General features: G+C 38.1%; 1 protein-coding gene across 1 annotated transcript in view; it reads right to left on the reverse strand.

Annotated features, from left to right (window-relative positions):
* The window catches only part of LOC115211130 (ceramide kinase), a 127,372-nt gene extending 105,818 nt beyond the window's left edge, over nucleotides 1-21,554 (reverse strand). Inside the window, exon 1 of the mRNA XM_029780073.2 lies at nucleotides 21,327-21,554. Coding sequence (XP_029635933.1) covers nucleotides 21,327-21,474 — 148 coding nt within the window. The 5' untranslated portion in view covers nucleotides 21,475-21,554. The remainder of the gene's footprint in view (nucleotides 1-21,326) is intronic.
* Nucleotides 21,555-22,164: the final 610 nt, after the last annotated feature.

The following is a 22,164-nucleotide window of genomic DNA, read 5'->3' on the forward strand; positions in this document are numbered from 1 at the left end:
TTTCTACAGCTGGATGCCCTTCCTAACGCCAACCACTCCGTGAGTGTAGTGGATGCTTTTTACGTGCCAGGCGAGGCTGGCAATGGCCACGATCAGTTGCTGCTTTTTACGTGCCAACCGGCACATTGTCATAATTTATTTAATGGCCATTTTCCATGCTGGCATGGGTTGGATAGTTTGACAGGTCCTAATAAGTCGTGGGATTGCAATGAACTCCAAAGTCAGCTGTAGCATGACTTCTATGGCTGGATGCCCTTTCCAATGCCAATGGCTTTAGCTGAAGGGCTAAGCAGACTTGGACAAAATTTGAATTTAGAACCAACAATTTCATTTTCACTATTTTGCATTTCTCTTTGTGACTATTAAAGAAAGATTCTATAACGAGCCAACAAGTGAACCTTTGCACAGTCCCTCAACTTGCTAGAAATAACAACCAATTCTCTATCATATTACACAACTGCTTTTAAATAAGAACAGATACATTGGACAAAGTAGCCATAGTTATATGAAAAGACGGGTATTCAGAGATAATAGCTTGACCAGGGGATAAACAACAACACAATAATAAAAATGAAATAAACTCTACCTGGTCAAAATTTAACCAAAGTTTCTACTGAATTAAGAAAAATGAGCCTGGTGTCGCCTTCTGGCTCGCCAGCTCTCAGTCAAACTGTCCAACCCATGCCAGCATGGAAAGCAGATGTTAAACGATGACAATGATGATGACGAGATCAAAAATACAGCATTATCAGATGAAATTCCCTAGATTACTGACATCATCCATTGGTACAAGACCATGATTCTACAGATTAAGAATATAGCTGGTTGAATCAACCTCAACCCTAGTACATTACTGATGCTTACTGTCCTAGGAAAGATGAGCGATAAAGTCAACTCCAGTAAGATTTGAACATAGAACACAAAGAGATGCCATGAAATACAACAAAGGATTTTGGCAAGAATGTACCCTTATATAGGAGTTATGTTAGATGTAGGTGTGATTGCATGGTACAAAGTTTGCTTCTCAACCACACAGTTCTGAGTTCAGTTCCACACCATGGCACATTGGGCTAGTGTCTACTATAGCCCTGGGTCAACCAAAGTCTTGTTAGTGGATATAATGGATGGAAACTGAAAGTTTGTTACATGTATATATATATATATATATATATATATAAATAATATGAATAATATATAAATATATGTATATGTCAAAATCAAAATCAAATCAAAACAAATCAAAATAGATGAACATCTTGTGAAGACCTGTTGAGGCAAGTGAAAATCAAAATCAAATCAAATCAAAATAGATGAACATCAATGGAATTTGTATCTTTGTGGTACCAGTGCCGGTGGCATACAAGAAAACCATCCGAACGTGGCCGTAGCCAGTACCGCATCGACTGGCCTCCGTGCTGTGGGCACGTAACAAACACCATCCGATTGTGGCCGTTCGCCAGCCTCATCTGGCACCTGTGTCGGTGGCACATAAAAACACCATCCGAGCGTGGCCGTCTGCCAGCCTCGTCTGCCACTGTGTCGGTGGCACATAAAATCACCCACTACACTCTCGGAGTGGTTGGCGTTAGGAAGGGCATCCAGCTGTAGAAACACTGCCAGATCTGACTGGCCTGGTGCAGCCTTCGGACTCCTCAGACCCCAGTTGAACCGTCCAACCCATGCTAGCATGGAAAGCGGACGTATGATGATGATGATGATGATGATACATACATACATATATGTACATACCTACATCTATATGGTATATATACATGCATATATGGGTACAGGACATCAAAAAAATGTTGAACACAATGAGAAAACGAAAACATAAAAACAAAAACAAGGAAACAAACTATTTTTCGAAAAAACAGAGTACAAGACATACAACACAAGGAATATATATATATTGAGTGCTGGGCCTCATGGAGGAAAAGTGGTTGAGTTCCTTTCGAATGCTGGGCCTCACAGAGGCAATGACTGAGACCTTTGATATTATGTCATGCTTGAAAAGAAGATCCATCAGGCTGAGCAAAATCACTGTCATAGCAGATACCAGTGTCACACAAATGGCACCCATTCTAGTGGCACATAAAAGCACCCAGTACACTCTCGGAGTGGCTGGCATTAGGAAGGGCATCCGGTTGTAGAAAACCACGCCACTGGAGACTGGTGTGACTTTCCAGCTTACCAGCCCTACCAGCATGGACAATGGACATTAAATGATGATGATATATACACACATACATATATGCCAGCATGGAAAACGGACATTACAGGATAATGATGATACCTGCTGCTTAAAATAAAGCATATTACTCTACCACTGGTATTTGAGTACTCTTTTTTCCACCTTGTTTCACATTTATGTGTTTACTCCGGTATATTATATATATATATATATATATATATATACATACATACATATCGTGTGTGTGTGTGTGTGTGTGTGTTTGTTACTGTCTCCTTGTCTTCACATCACGTGACAGGGGTAAACAAGCGCTGTTGTCATACAAATGATGGATGCTAAAACAATGATAAGCTATACATACAACTGAAACCTATGTAAACATTCAAGCGAAACCCTGCCAGCCCTTCCCTTCACTCCAAGTAACTTATACATCACACCACCTCTTACATCAACTATTTCTCTGAAGGGATGAAATGAGAAATGTAAGAAAGAGGAGTGGCTTTTTTCTGCGATAGTTGCATATTGTTGCTGAGCAATATTTACCCCATGCAAGGGGATATCAATGTACACTGGCTGATCAACAAAGGAGCTTTGACATGGTTACTGAACCTGCTAAAAATAGCAGCCATCTCTTCCTTAAATTACCCGCCCCACCACCTTAAATAAAGAGCATATGAGATGTGTGAGAGGCTATATTTGGGCAGTCTAACCATATAACAGGTAGAATATTTGGGCTTGATATGGTCAGTTTCAATGCTAAAGGGTTAAAAAATGCTAAAAACATTAAAGCGATACATTCTCTTTTACTCTTTTACTTGCTTCAGTCATTTGACTGCGGCCATGCTGGAGCACTGCCTTTAGTCAAGCAAATCGACTCCAGGACTTATTCTTTGTAAGCCTAGTACTTATTCAATCGGTTGTTGAGTGATGTTGGGACACACACACACACACACACATATATACATATATACGATGGGCTTCTTTCAGTTTCCGTCTACCAAATCCACTCACAAGGCTTTGGTCAGCCCGAGGCTATAGAAGACACTTGCCCAAAGTGCAACGCAGTGGGACTGAACCCGGAACCATGTGGTTTGTAAGCTAGCTACTTACCACATAGCTACTCCTGCGCCTATAATACAGGATGTTCATGGCTGGAGTGCCCCTAATGATAGGTTTGCTCAACTGGAGCTGATATGGAGATAAACAGCAGCACAAGTGACAAAAAGGAGAGTAAAATATTAGTTTTGAATCTAAATGATCCCAACTGTGGGTTCATTGAATAAGTAACTGTTATAACCAGACAGTCCCAAGATCAGTGGTCTTCAACTGGGGCGTTGTGGACGGTAGGTGAGTGTGGTAGGTGTATCACAAAGTTACACTTAGAAGTATAACTAGAGAGCAAAATATTGTCACAATTTGTTTGGTGCGTACTTTTGTAAAACTACTTAGTTCGACTCCCTTGTGGATCACATGATTATTGACAGAATTACACAGAGGAAATATCTTTTTCTCAACAGGAAATTTAAAATAAGAGATTTCTCAGCTGTTATCTCATCAACAGGCTCATGACCAAACAAGGCCCATTTACACATATCATATTGGCAACTCCAACCCACTTTTCAAAGAATTTACTAGGGAGGTGGAGGGTAGCACTTCACTTTCCTTTCTATATGAAATTTGGGAAACTGATAAGGGCTTGGTGGAAAAGGAAAGTGTTAATGTTCAGCTTTTTTTTTCTTTTTTTTTTTTTTCTTTTTTTCAAACTTGTGCACCTCATGTCTGTTTTCACCAAAATCACCAGACAGAAAAATTGCTGTTCTTGGTCAAAAGAAGGCAGCAGGCAAATTTTATGGTGAAATCATTAGATAGACAGATTCATTCTGCCTACAACATCAGCTGTTTGACAAAACCCCACTAATCAAATACTGTCTGAGTACATGCAGGCAGTACAGTGTCATTGTTGTGAGTGCATCTTGGATAGACTTGAGTGACAGCACTTCCATGCCCAAAAAGTTTATCTTGAGCCTGCAAGGCACTCACTCACTCAGTAGCATTACCAAGCTAGGAAAGTTATCTATAGTTCAGGAGCTGAAATTTCTCCAGTACAGACCAGTTACTTATTTCTCATCAATGTCACCAGCATCGCCTTACTGGCACTTGTGCCCCGTGCTAGTAGGGTGCTAAGAGCACCATCCAAGCATGATCGTTGCCAGAGCGGCTAACTGGCTTCCGTGCCGGTGGCATGTAAAAGGCACCATTCAAGCATGATCATTACCAGCATTGCCTTACTGGCACCTGTGGCATATGTAAAAAGATTTCAGCGAGTACTGCCTGATTGGCCCCCGTGCCAGTGGCACGTAAAAACAACCACTACACTCTAGGAGTGGTTGGCATTAGGAAGGGCATCCAGCTGTAGAAACTCTGCCAGATCAAGATTGGAGCCTGGTGCAGCCATCTGGTTCACCAGCCCTCAGTCAAGTCGTCCAACCCATGCTAGCATAGAAAGCAGACATTAAACGATGATGATGATGTCTAGTGTTTCCCCTAGAATATCATCATATATACTGACATGGCTCTTTCAGAATGGGATCCTTCTTAGCAACTCTGTAATTTCAGTGGTTCAACAGTTGATGCATACAGAAGGAATGAGGGAGGACACTCTTGATGGAATAGAGCACATGACATTAAGCAAATTCCATTGTAGATTATTGAAGTAATCCATTCTCCGAAGATGAGGTCAAAGTCTGTTGCTTTAAGGCCAGTTGCCAAGTAATGTTGGTTACCCCTATTGAACGCTTCTGGTTGATCCAAGTTGAGTTCCACTGAAGCCAGGCTAACTATTTATGATATATTGCATGAGATGGGGTTTGCTGAGGATAGACCTGGCCAAGATTGAACATGAATTAGGATTTCTTTGATTTGCCACAAGGGCAGCATATGAGGGAACTAACATGGGGAAAAAATACAAGAATGGTGGGAGTTTATACAGAGTTGATTATGAAAACTCAGGCAATTGGTTAGGATCAATCAAGGAACCCTACAGATCCAGGATTGCTTTGACCAACCAAATGCCTCCGTCCTCCAGCCTCCAGGCACATGCTCATTCAGTGGACCATATTCACAATATTTACCCACTTTTCGGCATATTTACTGTATTCTCTCTGCAAATGGTACTTAATGAGGCTTTGGCTGAAGTGGGCAGTGCTTACCCCTTGTTCTTTTAATCTTGTCCACTATATCTCTTTTACAACAGCCAACAAACAGAGGAAAACGGCTTGCCCTTATCAACATTATCACAATCGGAATTTACAAATAATGTTGGCAAGAATAAAAGTGATTATGATGGTACTAACTTTTTTCATCTATTTTGCTGAAACTGATGATATAAAAATGTGAAAATATTAAATTGGAGACTGCTAATGATATTTTATCTTGTACATTAAAATGGAATTTTAATAACTGGAGTGATTATTTTGTTGTCAAAAGTCTATTTAAATAATTGAAAAAGAAGAGAACAGTTGAAGATGATATCTTGTATAATAGAAAATTTATTGCTCTATCAACCTGTTTGAGAACATTGATGATAAAAGCTGTACACTATAGCAACAAGGTATTGATTGAAATTAGAAATACGGTGCATACTGAGAAGATGGAACAATGTATGATGTCTAACATGTGCTAGAATAAAACCAGAATTACCACACACCTAAAGAAATTAAAGGGTGGCAACATGTGCACGTTCTTAAAACTTGTTGGTGCATATTCTGGTGACTAGAAGTAATATAAGTCATGAATAAAGGAGTTGAAATAGTGAAGCATGAAACCTGTTCTGCTCTGGCCCTTTTCTCATACTCTACCCCTCTCTATTCTACATTTTCTTGTATAAAGTTTCCCCCTCGGGGCTCATAGTTTTGCAAACCGCATCTCAAAAATCACTCAGTTCATGCTGTAAAGTGGTTGGTATTAAGAAAGGCATCTCAATCTCACATAGAAATCATCCCACAGCAGACACTGGAGCATGATTTTTTTTTTTTTTTGTTCCTTCTCGAGCCATGCCTGGCTCATAAGGGCCAGTTTCCTGGTTTCCTTGGCATATAGGTTCCCCACCTGGACAGGATGCCGGTCCGTTGCAGGTGAGGAAAGAGAGAGAGAAAGTTGTGGCGAAAGAGTCAGCAGAAGTTCACCATTAGCTGCGTGGAGCTTAGGCGTTTCGCTCATAAACACACACATCGCCCGGTCTGAAATTCAAACCCGCAATCCCTCGACCGAAAGTCCGCTGCTCTAACCACTAGGCCATGTGCCGCCACACTGGAGCATGATGCAGTCCTTAGGCCCATCAGATCCTTTCAAACTGTCAAACTTATACCAGCATGGAACATGGTTATTAAATGATGATGATCTGGGTTTAACATAGGCTTTGAATTCCATAACAACACATGGATGGTTTAAAAAAGATCAAATATGATGCATCACATCATCCAAAGACAAATGGAATAGCTGAAAGAATGGTCACAAGCAACTCAACGGTTTTAAAACCACATTCACCAAGTAAAGATTCTGTTGATGCATTTTTGAACCATTGGACAATCTTTTACTCAGAAAGACTTAGTTTATCTACGTTGATGGGCAAACAAATATAATCTTTGGTAACAATGTCTTACGAAACTGCAGCACTAGCGTGGTGTTGATGCAAACAAAATGATGGACCATAAGCAAGATTCATATCCCAAGCAATAAGTAACATAGCTGTGATTCTTAAGGGTAACCATAGTATAACCAGCTCATGTAGATAACTAAATTTTAGCAGAAAGATTGATAGTGAACAAAATGCCAAATTAATTCCTGTCTTTGATATTCCAGACTCTATTAATAAAACTTGTGATTTGACAACTGATATAGAATTAATATAACCAATGGTATTCGATGTGATTCTCAAATAATAAATTACATCAATGTATTTCAAGGAGATATGTTATATTAAAATTGTTGTAGTTGCATATGCATTTTCCATGCTGATTAAAACTAATTGAGGCAATTACCACTTCAGAGTGAGTACTTGGTTACGTGACTACAAGTTTACTTAAATGAACACACACATAACAACATAACACAACAAAAACTACATGGCTAACTTGGTTTTTTGAAAATTTACAACTGTAAGGACCACATTAATAGCTGTATACTTTTATTATAAAGACACTAGAGATTTTGCTGCTATCTTTAGTAAGTCAAGCAACCAAATAGAAGTTTCTTTATTGGAAAATTCTACTCAATATTATTTAGAACCAGGTCAACCATAATTGTCTTTTCTTTTCCAAGCACAACCCAGCAATGACAATATTATTTAATACATCTTTCTTTACAGATAGTAGAGTGGGATTTGAGGAAGAATTGGCTGCTATTTCTAGCAAGTCAAGTAACTGTGTGGTGGATCTTTCATCAGCTCAGGTGCAGGCATGGCCTCAGGATGACCAATGCATTCAGAGTGAACTCAATAGATAGAAGCCTATCGTGTGAGTATGTGTGTGCTAGTTTCTGGTCACTCGACAACTGGTTTTGGCTCGCTTACATCCTTGTAACTTTAGCGATTCATCAAAGAGACCAATAGAATTGGGACCAATTTGACTGATTAAAAGAGACCTTCTAAGTGGTAACCTGGCCTGACTGCAGTCCAATGACTAAAACAAGTAAGAGAATAAAGGAACAGGCATCAAATTGAAACGTGCCTTTGTTACAAAGATGTGGTGCTCTTAAAACACAATACGTATTTGAAAACAGTCGGCTGGTTGTTGACATGATAAATGGATTTCAAAAACAACAACAAAACATTATTATGCGGCAATAAGTATAGGAATAGGCAACAGGAAATATTTTAAACGCAGATAGAATCAGATCCTAGAGTTCCTGTCAGACAAACTACACGCACTTGGAGCTATGTGGCCTTTTCAAAGTTAAAAAAACTAAAAACAGTTAAGAGATAATACACATAAGAACAGTCATAAATTATAGTCTATTTTTATGTAAGATCATATTAAACCAACTTCCAGAAGATCTAAAATAGATATTTTCCCCCCTCCTTTTTTTCTCACAGTTATTTGTCCGTTTATTTATGACATCCATACCGTATTCAAGCTAGTGAGGAGTGGGGTTGTCTATGAAGTTGTCCGACCTGATGCAGTAACAGCAAATCTCTATCTGATGGCACTATTTTTTTTTTTTTTGGTAAATGTAATCCAAGATAAACTTTCTAAACTGAAAACAGAATTTTTTTCACAGTTGGATATTATTATTTTTTTTTTTTACTGATTTAGCCAAAGGTGAAACAGCTACATCCATGACTTAGATTTATTTATTTATTTTCCAGACTTTCAGGACAATGAGAAGATGGAAGTTATCCACATGGTTCCAGGTTCAGTCCCACAGCATGGCACCTTGGGCAAGTGTCTTCTACTATAGCTTCAAGCCAACTAAAGCCCTGTGAGTAGATTTGGTAGAGGGAAATTGAAAGAAGTCCATCATATATATATATATATATATATATATATATATATATATATATTTGAGGAGACCTGTTGAGTCAAGTACATGAACATGAACGTCGAAATAAATATCAATGGAAATAGTAGTTATGATGCCTGTGCTGGTGGCACATAAAAAGCACTATCCGAACGTGGCCGATGCCAGCACCGCCCCGACTGGCTTCTGTGCCGGTGGCACATAAAAAGCACCATCCGAACGTGGCCGATGCCAGTGCCGCCCCAACAGGCCCCTGTGCCTGTGGCACATAAAAAAGACCATCCGAACGTTGCCAGCGCCGCCTTGGCTGGCTTCCGTGCCGCTGGCACGTTAACCGATCGTGACCGATGCCGGACCCCCCCCGGCACCTGTGCAGGTGGCACGTAAGAAGCACCCACTACACTCACGGAGTGGTTGGCGTTAGGAAGGGCATCCAGCCGTAGAAACTCTGCCAGATCAGACTGGAGCCTGGAGCAGCCCCTGGCTTCCCAGACCCCGGTCGAACCGTCCAACCAGTGCTAGCGCGGAAAACGGACGTTAAACGATGATGATGATGATGATGATGATATATACACTCTCTTTCACTCTTTTACTTGTTTCAGTCATTTGACTGTGGCCATGCTGGAGCACCACCTTTAGTCAAGCAAATCGACCCCAGGACTTATTCTTTGTAAGCCTAGTACTTATTCTATCCGTCTCTTTCGCCGAACCACTAAGTTACGGGGACGTAAACACATCAGCATTGGTTGTCAAGGGGTGACAAACACAGACACACACACACACACACACACACACATATATATATATATATATATATATATGTGTGTGTGTGTCTGTGTGTGTGTGTATGTATACATCTACATGTGTCTGTCTTTGTGTTGGTGTTTGTTCCCCATCACCACTTAACTAGTGTTGGTGAGTTCACGTCCCTGTAACTTAGTGGTTCAGCAAAAGAGACCAATAGAATAAGTACAAGGCTTTAAAAAAAAGTCCTGGGGTCAATTTGTTCAAGTAAAACCTTTCAAGGTGGTGCTCCAGCATGGCCACAATCAAATGACTGAAACAAGTAAAGGAATAAAAGAATACTGGAAACCCGTCTTAAAAGGCACTCAGTATAACATGATCCAAGCGACATATTAAGTCCACAACACACAGAGAGTAAAGGTCCTTTGGGGGGACTTCCAGTTTCAATGTACCAAATCTCATTTAAAAGGATTTGGTCAACAAAGCACACACACACTATCATTGAAGAGAACAGCTTCAAAAACCACTCATTACATAATCAAGCGTGGCTGTGTGATAAGTTTGCTTCCCAACCACATGGTTGGTACCTTGGTACTCACTCACTGGGTGGTACCTTGAGGAGGTGTCTTCTACTATAGACTCGGGTCGACCAAAGCCTTCTGAGTGGATTTAGTAGACAGAAACTGGAAGAAAGCCGTTGTATATATATATATATATATATATATATATATATATATATATATATATATATATATATGTACGTGTGAGGCAGTGTGTACCACCGTTTGACAACCGGTATTGGTGTGTTTACGTCCCCGTTACTTAGCTGTTCGACGAAAGTGATTGACAGAATAAGTGGGGTCGATTCATTCGACTAAAATTCTTCAATGCGGTGCCCCAGCATGGCAACAGTCTAATAACTGAAACCAGTAAAAGGCAAAACAGAAAAAAAATTTTCAAGCAGGAAGCGCGAATAGCACATAACTACACAACAATGACAAGTTTAAACATTCGCTACTGTCAACACGATGACATCATCACAGACGTTGGACGAAACTGACTTCACCCATACATATACACACACATATATACAATCCAACAGAAGATTTCGCTACATCAGTGTTTCGCTAATATTTACCAAAAAAAAAAAAAAAATACTAGAGCCCGTCATTCAGTTATATAACATTTCTAATACGCATTCTGAAGAATGCAACGTTGCCAAAACCCTGTAACACAAACAATGGTTTAAACAAGGCCCAATTTAACAATGTGCGTGTGTGTGTGTGTGTGTGTGTGTATGTATGTATATTTATTTATTGCCCACAGGGGGCTAAACATAGAGGGGACAAACAAGGACAGACAAATGGTTAAGTCGATTACATCGACCCCAGTGCGTAACTGGTACTTATTTAATCGACCACGAAAGGATGTAAGGTAAAGTCGACCTTATTGGAGATGTACTTGCATAGCAAGTGACCTGATCTGAGATCGTATGGAAGGTGTTTATAAGCCATTCGTCTCCAAGCGACGAGAATATTTTGACAAATTAAATTTAAATGTTGAAGTGAATGTTGTGCGTTTCTTAAATGGCTTATAAACACCTTCCACGCTGCAATTGTTTATATATATATATATATATATATATATATATAAGAACAGCAACAATCGGTTCTCTTCATCTTAAGTATGAAACTAAATGCGTTCAAGGGAGATCCGGGCCGCATTCAAACGATGCACCGCACCTGAGTAAAAATATAATAGTACTTCGTTGGCGAGATAACCCCCCATTTTTTAATAGGGGTGAGATAACCCAAAAGTATATATATATATCGTGCGTGATCAAATACACATATTTTGAGCTCGACTTCCCAAATTGTACAGCAGAACGCACGCACGCATGTGTGTGTACACATCCACACAAAGGCGCTTTTCTGTAGCTTCCGTCGACAGAATTCCCTTCACAAAATATTTGTTAAACTGCCAAGGCTATGGATCGAACCTTAAACCAAGTGGAATCTGAAACGAATTCTTAACCATGCGGCTCTTGGTAGTTTTATAAGAACTAGTCAAATAATACCATCAATAGACCATAGCTTTTCTTTTTTTTTTTGTTTTTTTTTTTTGCTTGTTTGTTTCCTACAGATATGCGGTCTTGTATGTACCAAGGTTAAAAATCGAACCGACTCTACTGATGATCTTAGAAAAGGTCTCAAGTATCATCTCTCTCCTTTCCTCCCTCTTACTCCCCCCCTCTCTCTCTCTCTCTCTGGCATCTCATGTTTATGTCTACTCTGGGAACAACAATTACAGCAACTGCTATTTCAGTTCAAGTTAGAACCAATGTTATGGAATGAAAGGTTGGGTAGAGAGAGAGAGAGAGAGAGTGTGTGGTAGTGAGAGGTGGAGTTGAATGATCGATGTTGTTTACAAACAGAGAAAGACATAATAAAAGAAAAGTAATTTATATGGTTGTTTGCCACTGTATCATGCATACTGCCATAGTATTTAACAAGAACAATGAAAACTAATAGTGCTTCTCACAAAAACACCTTTGCATTAATAAAAAATGAAAAATAAAAAAAAAAACAATTCCACCACCACCTACTACAATGAATAACGAATGAGTTTCTATGTGGTTACTCGACATGCAGTAAATAGCTGCCAAATCTCCTTCGAATCGCACAATCTTAACCGTTTGCCTGTCCAAATCACTTTCATAGAATGTCCTAAACGTTCAATGCTTTGTTTTCGCGAAAAAAAGAAAAGAAAAAGGAATATGCATCGTATACGATTAAGGGACACCAGAGGAATGTATAGAAAGAAGGATAACAGGATACACTAGCACATTAACCAGAGATATATGTCCAGTGTATCATACTTAAGAAGGGCGGTCCCAGTGCGCGCACTCGCGTATCCGCGCTAGCTAGTCGTGACTAGTCGATCCTACAACGACTACCTAGCAAAGTAAATAAAACACAAAATAAATCATTTTTTTACACGAAGTAAATAATTTTTTTAAAACAAAGTAAATAAAACACAAAAACACAAAGTAAGGATCGACTAGTCAAGACTAGCTTGCGCGAGTGCGCGCACCGGGACCACTCTTCTTAAGTAGTACCTCATATGTGATAAGCAGGACATGCAAAGAATACACTGGCTAATCTAAATCCTTACAGTTGGGACGTTTTTTGATAACACGACTAATCGACCAGTACTAACCTGGGGTTAAATAAAAGCAACAACAACAAATGACACAGACGTGTATAGGCCATATTTCTAAAAGAAACAACTGCCTATATGGATAGAACTTGCCTTTTCAATATCAATAAAGATCTTGACTAACAACACAACAATATTTTCTTTGCCAATAATAATGAGGCTTTAGATAGACAATCATTATTTGGTTACATCTAAGGTCGGAGACCAGTATGTTTACAATTACGAAAACAAAAACACTGCGCCAAAAAAGTCGTAATTTCTTCAGATGCCTATGTATGTTTGAAGCATCGTAAATTTAGGAATTGGCAAAAATGAGAAAAAAAGACATAATAATGATAAAACTGGAAGGCGGGATGTTGTTACCCACCTCTTACGTAATTTTTTAGTTTTAACATTCATTTGAAAATGTTTTGTTTTTTTTTTTTTTCATTTAATTTCTATCTTGAAAAAATTGAGATTATTCTTCTTCTTCAAAAATATGCATAACTATTTTAAAACATCTGAAAAGCAAACAAAAAAAAAATGGGAAAAAAAGTCAAAGCAAATATTACCCCCAGCCTAGTTTATTTATTTATTCATTTATTTATTTCAGAATCGTAATCGGCGATGCTTAAAACATACCGAAGAAATTCTAGTTAATGGCACACAAGATAATTTCCGACTCTATTCCATAGGAACGTCATGTAGGTGTGTATATATATATAATTTAGGGTATCTAAGAGATACCACCACGCTGGAAATAGCAGCCAAAACTTAACTCTAAAACCAAATTATATTTAAATAACGATCTTATCATTATATATATATATATATAATATATATATATATACACACTGCTGTTTACATATTTAGGCAAATCCGCGCGTGTGCCTTAACAGTAGTTAAAGGAAGGTTTGGGCTACGAAAAAAATTAACAAAATTCCTCCCCAGAAATATAGTAGATGCTATTTCAAAGACACAGTCATGTCTTCGACGATGCCACGAGTGATAATAACAATATATAGTAATTGAGGGACTGGTTAATTTACAATAACGTCCTTACATTTTGACCTAAGAAGTGAATATGTATATGAAATATATATTATATAACGATGGAAGATTATATTGACCATTGCGCATTGTAATATGAAATACAATGAAGAAATGTTTATTGAAAGGGACGGGCGTATGTATATATAGGAAGGTATTGAATTTAAAGTAAATCGATAACGGACAGTAAGATGTAAACATAAATATTATGCAACAAACATGTTTGTACACCAGATGATGTTTTTGCCAAAATTGGAACATTATTATGATGCATGCTTTTTTTTTTTAAATTACACACGTACACCTATTTTATATACATGCATGTGTGTGTGTGTGTGTATATATATATATATATATATATATATATACTCTTTTACTTGTTGCAGTCATTTGACTGCGGCCATGCTGGAGCACCGCCTTTAGTCGAGCAAATCGATCCCGGGACTTATTCTTTGTAAGCCTAGTACTTGTTCTATCGGTCTCTTTTGCCGAACCGCTAAGTGACGGAGACGTAAACACACCAGCATCGGTTGTCAAGCAATGCTAGGGGGATAAACACAGAGACACACACACACATACATATATATACATATATACGACAGGCTTCTTTCAGTTTCCGTCTACCAAATCCACTCACAAGGCATTGGTCGGCCCGGGGCTATAGCAGAAGACACTTGCCCAAGATGCCACGCAGTGGGAATATATATATATATATATATACACACATACACATGATAGATCGCTAGCCACTTTACATTCTTTATTTTCTCTCCTTTTCATCTGTTTGTTTTCTACACCACCTGTCTTCGTCTTTTTTTTTTTTTTTGTGAATTCTCCCTATATATATATATATATATATATATATATCATATCATATGTCTGTGTGAATGAATGTATGAGTATTCTATATATACATATATATATTTATATTCACACACACACGCACACATACATATATATTTGCGCACGCATATGCATACACCTACGCACATCAATCTAACGTCTGTTTCCCCTGCCTATATGGGTTAGACGGGGCCCTCTCCAAACGTCCCACTAATTGTTGCATTCTTTTGTCAGGTCCTTTGTGAGATTTAGTATCCTTCAGGCGAGCCTTCACCACTTCTGGTCTGCCACTGATTCATTGCACATGAACCGCCAGGCACTTCTTCACCCATCTGTCTTCATCCATACACATTACGGATCCACACCAACTTAGTCGTCTACACAACTGATTACATTTACATCCAATTTTTCTGTCAGTTTGTCTGTGCCTTGTTATTAATACACACTAATATTTTGCATCCAGTATTCCTTTCCTCTTGTACACAACCTCTGCACTCAGTACCCACATCCTCACTACTATGCAGCATCATTTTATTTTTTGCGCCCTTTTTAAAGACTAGCCAGGCTCATGGGCCCGGTTTCAATGGTGAATGTGTTCCCTAGCTGGACGGGACGCCAGTCCATCGCAGCGTTACTCATTTTTGCCAGCTGAGTGGACTGGGGCAACGTGAAATGAAGTGTTTTGCTCAAGACCACAACGTGTCGCCCGGTCCAGGAATCGAAACCCCAATCTTACGATCATGATGCTGACACCCTAACCACTAAGCCATGCGCCTCCACACACAAGCATCATACAAGCTACCTTTTGCTCAAAGAAGGAATCTCCTTGTTGCCAGCAAAGATAATACATCTCCCTGAATTTCTCCAGTTAATTCTAACTTTGGCTGACAATGGCTTCAGAGTACCCTCCTTCACCACTTAGGTTAGCTAAATAAAAGAAATTATCAACTATTTTAAACAGTCTTCTAAATAGTGCAAAGTGTTTATTTTATTGGTGCTCTCAGGGTCAACTACTATACATTTACCACAGGCAAAATCTTTATTCACAGTCAGCCTGCCTTTGATTCCACTTCACTTCATGTGCACCCACAGAAAATATTGAGAAATTGTATTGAATTTTTACCAACTATTTTTCTGCATATTGAGCAGGCCCCATTTCCCTGATGATAACAGCGCCATGTCTTCTTTCCTACTAAATAAAATTTTATTTTTTACTACGTTTACTGAGGCTTTTGATCCTCACTTTTGCTCCCATGTCTAGTTTTTCTTCTCTAATTCCTCCACAGCCTAAAGATCAGGTCATCATCAAGTAGAAGTTCCTAAGACCTAATTTACCTGATATTTTACTATTATCGCCTGGAGAACTATAATTAACCTTGACAAACCTATTTGCACTCTAAATTCTTCTCTGAACTCAATGACAAATCTCATTTGTTGACTGCATATCTATATATGGTTGTACCATTCTCACCAACTTTTACTATACTTTGGATCAATAAATGCTAGGTAGAGAGGCCTACTCTTAGCTAAGAACTTCTCTTGCAGCTGTCTTTTATAAAGTTAACCTCAGTAGAATTCAGACAAGGAACAAATCCCAACTGCATCTCATCAGAGCAAATTCTTTCCTTAATCAATCATGCTAAGACTGTTACTTTCATAACATGCTCTACTGGTCTGATACCTCTGTTGTAGCTCCTTTTTAGAGTGTCTCCTTTACCCTTTCAGCAGTTGACGATGATAATGAAATGCCAGTTACTAGCTTCTCAGTATTACTCAACTGACCATGCAGGTGACTAATTTGAACCCTATTCACCAGACATTTTACATATAATCAACATCTCAATGACTACACTAGATGGACCACCTGCTTTCCCCAACTTCACATCCTTAATGGCCACTTTTGTCTGTTACATCTGTCTATCACAATAGCTGGTCCCTCCACTGGGTATAATAAGGGAGATCCTCTTCCTTCCACATGCATATACAACTGTATACATACATAGGTATACACATACATACATACATGTGTGTACTTTCTATTCAACTGTGGTTACTTCTGTAACCACCAATAGATTTATATATACACATATACGAACATACACATGTCAATAGGTACAACAAATTGAGTATGTAGGTGGGGGACCCACCAGAGCTAAGCCCCCTTTTACTTTTCATAGCTCTACGGGCCATAACAGAGTGCAAGAAAGAAGTCTGTGCTGGTATAGGTATATGAAGCATATGGAGGATGTCAGTTATGTACAGGGTGTGACAGAAATACCTCCCACATTTTAAACTTTCACCTATGTGTTGCTAATGAACTTATGCAAGTGCCAATGATGTTTTCATTTTGCTAATGAACAAAATCTGTAACCCTTTGTTTAAACAACAGTAAAATTAATTTTTCATAAATGCTGTTTCTTTTTCCTTTTGTCAACCTTTCAAATGTGGAAGGTATTTCTGCCACACCCTGTAGAATAATATGAATGGAACCTGTGGAAGAGGGAGACTGAGGAAAACATGGGACAAAGTGAAGATTGACCTCAAGATGTCGCATTTCATAAAAGAGATAACAAAAGACCATGATAATTGGCAACAGGTGATGCTGAAGAAGATCTGACTACTCAAGCAAGCGTGGAAAAACATAGGGGAGCATATATAAATTATGCCTATATCTGGGTATTTTTCCCATCTTGTATTACAAAGTGTTCCCATGCAGCCCCTATTGCCTATTCAGTACTCACTCATCTCTATTGCTCCCTTTCCTAGTCACTGTACCATGCTACAGATGATTTGGAATGAACATTTGATTGTTTACAACCATCACATGATGTCAAAACAAGGATTCCTATACCTACATATATATATATATATGAATAAAAAATGGAGTTAACGCAGGTGTAAACAAGTAATTTTACTTTCGACACATGTTTCGAAAATTCCACTGATACTATTCAAAAGAATAAATGGTATAAACAATGCAATCTTCTCTTCGGAAAAGTGAAAAAAACGAAACTCGTCAATACGACATTTTAGCAAAAAATGATGGATGTGTATACCTTTATAAACAAGGAGTTACAACACCTTTACTTGTGAGATTTTTGCTGCCCTGGTAACTATTTATTTATTTTTCCATGTTAATTGTTAACAAGGTAAAAATACACTCATCTATTTATATATATATATATATATATATATATAAAGGCTAAATGTCTTGAAATTTTTATGTCTCCTTTATCAGTAACAATTTGATATAGTGGTGAACAGTCAGTAGCATTGGAGAGCACAAAGATTAAGGTAGAAGTTGAGAAAAACTTAGTTGACATAGAGGACTAGAAGCCATCTGACTATTGGAAAAAAGTTGGCTGTGTTGTGATGATTTGCACTGGGTATGACAGCTGCTCAATGCTCTGTGAATACCATAAAGGCTGTAAGACATGAGATTGACAACTACAACAGAGATTAGGAAGCCATGTCCAGCAAGAAGGGACACAGAAGGCATTCTGACTGTGTCCACGTGCCTGAATTCATCCAACAACTGCACAACAAGGTGATAGAAGACCTGAGTAAGGGAATCCAGGCTTTGATGAGAAAGATGGGTGTCGGAGTTGCCACCAGGAAGCTGGCACTAAATGAGGACCTTCACTATCACTTGCACAAGAGGCACAAAGGACAAATTTTGACAGCCTAAGCCAAGGAGAACCACTTGATGAAGGTAAAGAAACTCTTGAACAAGCTGAGGTATCCTGTCGAACTAGGGATAATCTGGTTCTTCTTAGATGTAAAGAACTTCAGCCAGGACCAGTTGCACAACACCCAGAATAACAGGTAGCTTGCCTACAGCCCATGTTATACTCCACATATTAGGAAGTGCCCCACAACAGTGATAGTCTTTGGGAGTCTCCAGTAAGGATGAAATCATGGCGTGACAAATTTTGAACAGGTCCTTAGGCTCAATTCAGATGGTTATGTGAAGATGCTGCTGACTGTTCAATCTCTAGCAGGAGATGGTTGCTGCTGGAAGGCTACTTGTGTGGCAGCAAGATTCAGCTCCTTGCCATACCTCCAGAAGGAGTCAGAAGTGCTTGCTGGAGAATTTCTATGACTCCACCAGCCCCAATTCATGACCTCCTAATTCCCCCAACTGTAATCGTGGTTGACAAAGACACTAACCACTCTGCCTGCAACACCAAGGCCAAGCTGGTGGCCAAGTGCAAAGGAGGTGTCCAAAGATCTCAGGGACGTGGTGAGGAATAGTCTTAAGGCCATGGTGAAACTGAGGGTGGCTACTGAGAGTAAACCGTTATCTCCCAGCTACAATCTAGTTGATACTCTTTACTCTTACTCTTTTATTTGTTTCAGTCATTTGACTGCAGCCATGCTGGAGCACTGCCTATGGTCGAGCAAATCGACCCCAGGACTTATTCTTTGTAAGCCTAGTACTTATTCTATTGGTGTGTTTTGCTGAACTGCTAAACACACCACCATCGGTAGTCAAGCGATGTTGGGGGACAGACACACAAACATATACACACATACATATATATATATATATATATATACAACAGGCTTCCTTCAATTTCCATCTATCAAATCCACTCACAAGGCTTTGGTCGGCCTCAGGCTATAGTAGAAGATACTTGCCCAAGGTGCCACGCAGTGGGAATGAACCCGGAACCATGTGGTTGGTAAGTAAGCTACTTACCACACAGCCACTCCTGCACCTATATTTTTTGATTTTTTAAAAATACTTTTATTTCTGGATGCAATATTGTGTTTTCCTTTTACATAAACTGTCAAATTTTGCTCTGTATATGCATAAATACATATTTTATATATGCATAGATATATATATGTATATATATTTACACGATGGGTTGTCTTCAGTTTCCATATATCAAGTCTACTCCCAAAGCTTTAGTCAATCTGGGACAAGTAAAGTACACTTGTGCATGATACCATTCAGTGGGGCTGAAACCAAGACCACATGGCTGGAAAACAAGCTTTTTAATCACATAGCCATGCCTGAAATAGGGGAAAGCATGAATTTTACCCGTGCTCATTCCTACACCACAACTGTCCATATTTTTCTATCTCTAATCTTCCTCATCACGATGCTTGGGTTAGTAATGAGGTGCTGCATTAGAGCTATCAATCTCCAATGCACCTATTTTCTCTTGCCGCTTACAAGGCCACCTCTCTAGTGCTTGGGACCATGATAAAATGTACTCAAAACAGTAAGTAAAGTGGTTGGTATTGAGAAGGGGCACTCAGCTACTGAAACCATGCCAAAAATAATACGTGTGGGTAAGACACGGTACCCCAAGACGTTTAGAGGAACAGAAAGCTCCTAATAAGAACTGGCCCAGCATGAAAGCAGATGTCAAATTATGACTATGATATATATGATATATATACATACATACACACACACACACACACACAAAACCAACATACACACAGATTTATTATATAATACGTGTGTACGTGTTTGTAAATAAATTTATGTAATATGTGTTCAAAAATATGTGCTTCCATGAAGAACTAATGAAGTTCCGCCTATTTTATGTTGGTGATCCAAATTTCATTGTCTGCCAACCATAACAAATAATCACGAGTCACAACAAAAATAAAGCAAAAAAAAAAATATATATATATATATATATATACACACACACACACACATATATATATAAACACACGAAATTCATGCAGTCATGTCAAACTAATTCTGTCTACTTATATGAAAATATTCTGACTGAAACAATGGAGAAGGCTCTGTGTAAGTCGTTCGGTCTCCTAGAAAATGCAGTCAAATTTCCCTCAGTCTACACCACCGTCTTAATGCAGTCCTATATACAAGATATGATGGTATGGTCATGGCTGAAACGCCTCTGATCATAGGGTGATATCAATCAGAGCTGATTCGGAGCTGAACAATAAGGTAAATGACAATACCAGAAAAAGACTGTATATGCATACGTATACATAAATATATGCTAAAACTAGCAAGAGTGCATAGCCACACACACACACACACACACACACACATATATATATATATATATATATATATATATATATATATATATATATATATATATATATAAATGTATGCTGAAGGCAATAAGAGAGTGTATATATACATATATGTAAATATATAGTATACAGGAGAGTGTATATACATACATATCTAAAAATAGATACTAACCAGAAATGAGTGTGTATAAAATACACGTATGTATAAATATACGCTAAATCTAACGCATACATAAGTATACAAAAATATATACTGAAACCAGAAGGAATCGGTAAATATATTTAACAAAAACATTTCGTAATATTTTGGAATATCCAATCTTAAAAGAAAGATTAACGCGAAAACGGAGACCTTTATCATAAAAGAAAAAGAAAATGGTTAAACTGTGGTTAAACCAATATTGGTTTTTTAGGGGTAAAAAAAGAAAGAAGACAATATTTTGTTTAAGTAGAGAAGTTGCACTTAATTCAATCATTCCCTCAGTATATTACTGGTACTGACTATCGATCTGGAAAGATTACAATGTCAAAGCAAAACCAGAGAGTATTAAAAGAAATATTTTTTCAGATATTTGTAAAGGTTTTTTTTCTTTCTGCTTTTTTTTTTCTATCGAACCACAGTTAATGTTTTCACTGAAGATTAAAATACTTATCTACAAACTACAAAAAGACATTTAATTTTAACAATATAGATATGTATATGTGTATGAATGTAGTTATGAATGATGGACAAAAAAAGGGGGCTTACATGATATGACTTCCACATTTGGACTCTCCGGAGTGCCAGCTTTTGAAGTGGAATCCCAACTGAGATGGAATGAAGTGAGAAGGACAACACTAGGCCTGCCATCAACATCAAGATTTCCGTACAACAAGATGTTTTGGTCGGCAGCCATATTATACAAACACACCGACTTTACTATGAGGAGAGAGAGAGTGAGAGACACTGGTGGATAGATAGTAATATAGTGAGAGGAAGAGAGAAAGTGTAATGTATGTGAGAGAGAGAGAGAAAAAGAGAGAAGCAAATGAAAGAGTGAGGGGAAGAGAGCGTGAAAATGAGAGACAGTGTTGCTGAGAAACGAGTAGCTTGTGATTTTTAACCAGTTAAAGATAAGAGGCTCTCAGCTGAATGCAATGGAATCGCCACCCACACGTCTTATATAAGGAGTAAAAATAAAATTTGCAAATTTGAACACACACACACAAACATAGACACACATACATGCATACATACATGGATACATACATACATACATACATACATACATACATACATATATGTATCCATATATATATATAATATATATATATATATATATATATATATATATATATATATATATTCAGTATGTGGCAAAGTAATTTATTTTATTTTCAGTATGTGGCAAAGTAATTTATTTTACTAAGCCCTTATATATATATATATATATATTATATATATATATATATATATATATATATATATAATATATAATATATATATATATATATATATGTATGTATGTGTGTGTGTGTGTGTGGTGTGTGTGTGTGTGTATGTATATGTATGTATAGGTAGTGGAGTTCTGAAAGAAGTCTCAGGG

This window comes from Octopus sinensis, linkage group LG1 (genome assembly GCF_006345805.1).
Source record: "Octopus sinensis linkage group LG1, ASM634580v1, whole genome shotgun sequence".
Classification (NCBI taxonomy): Eukaryota; Metazoa; Mollusca; class Cephalopoda; order Octopoda; family Octopodidae; genus Octopus; species Octopus sinensis.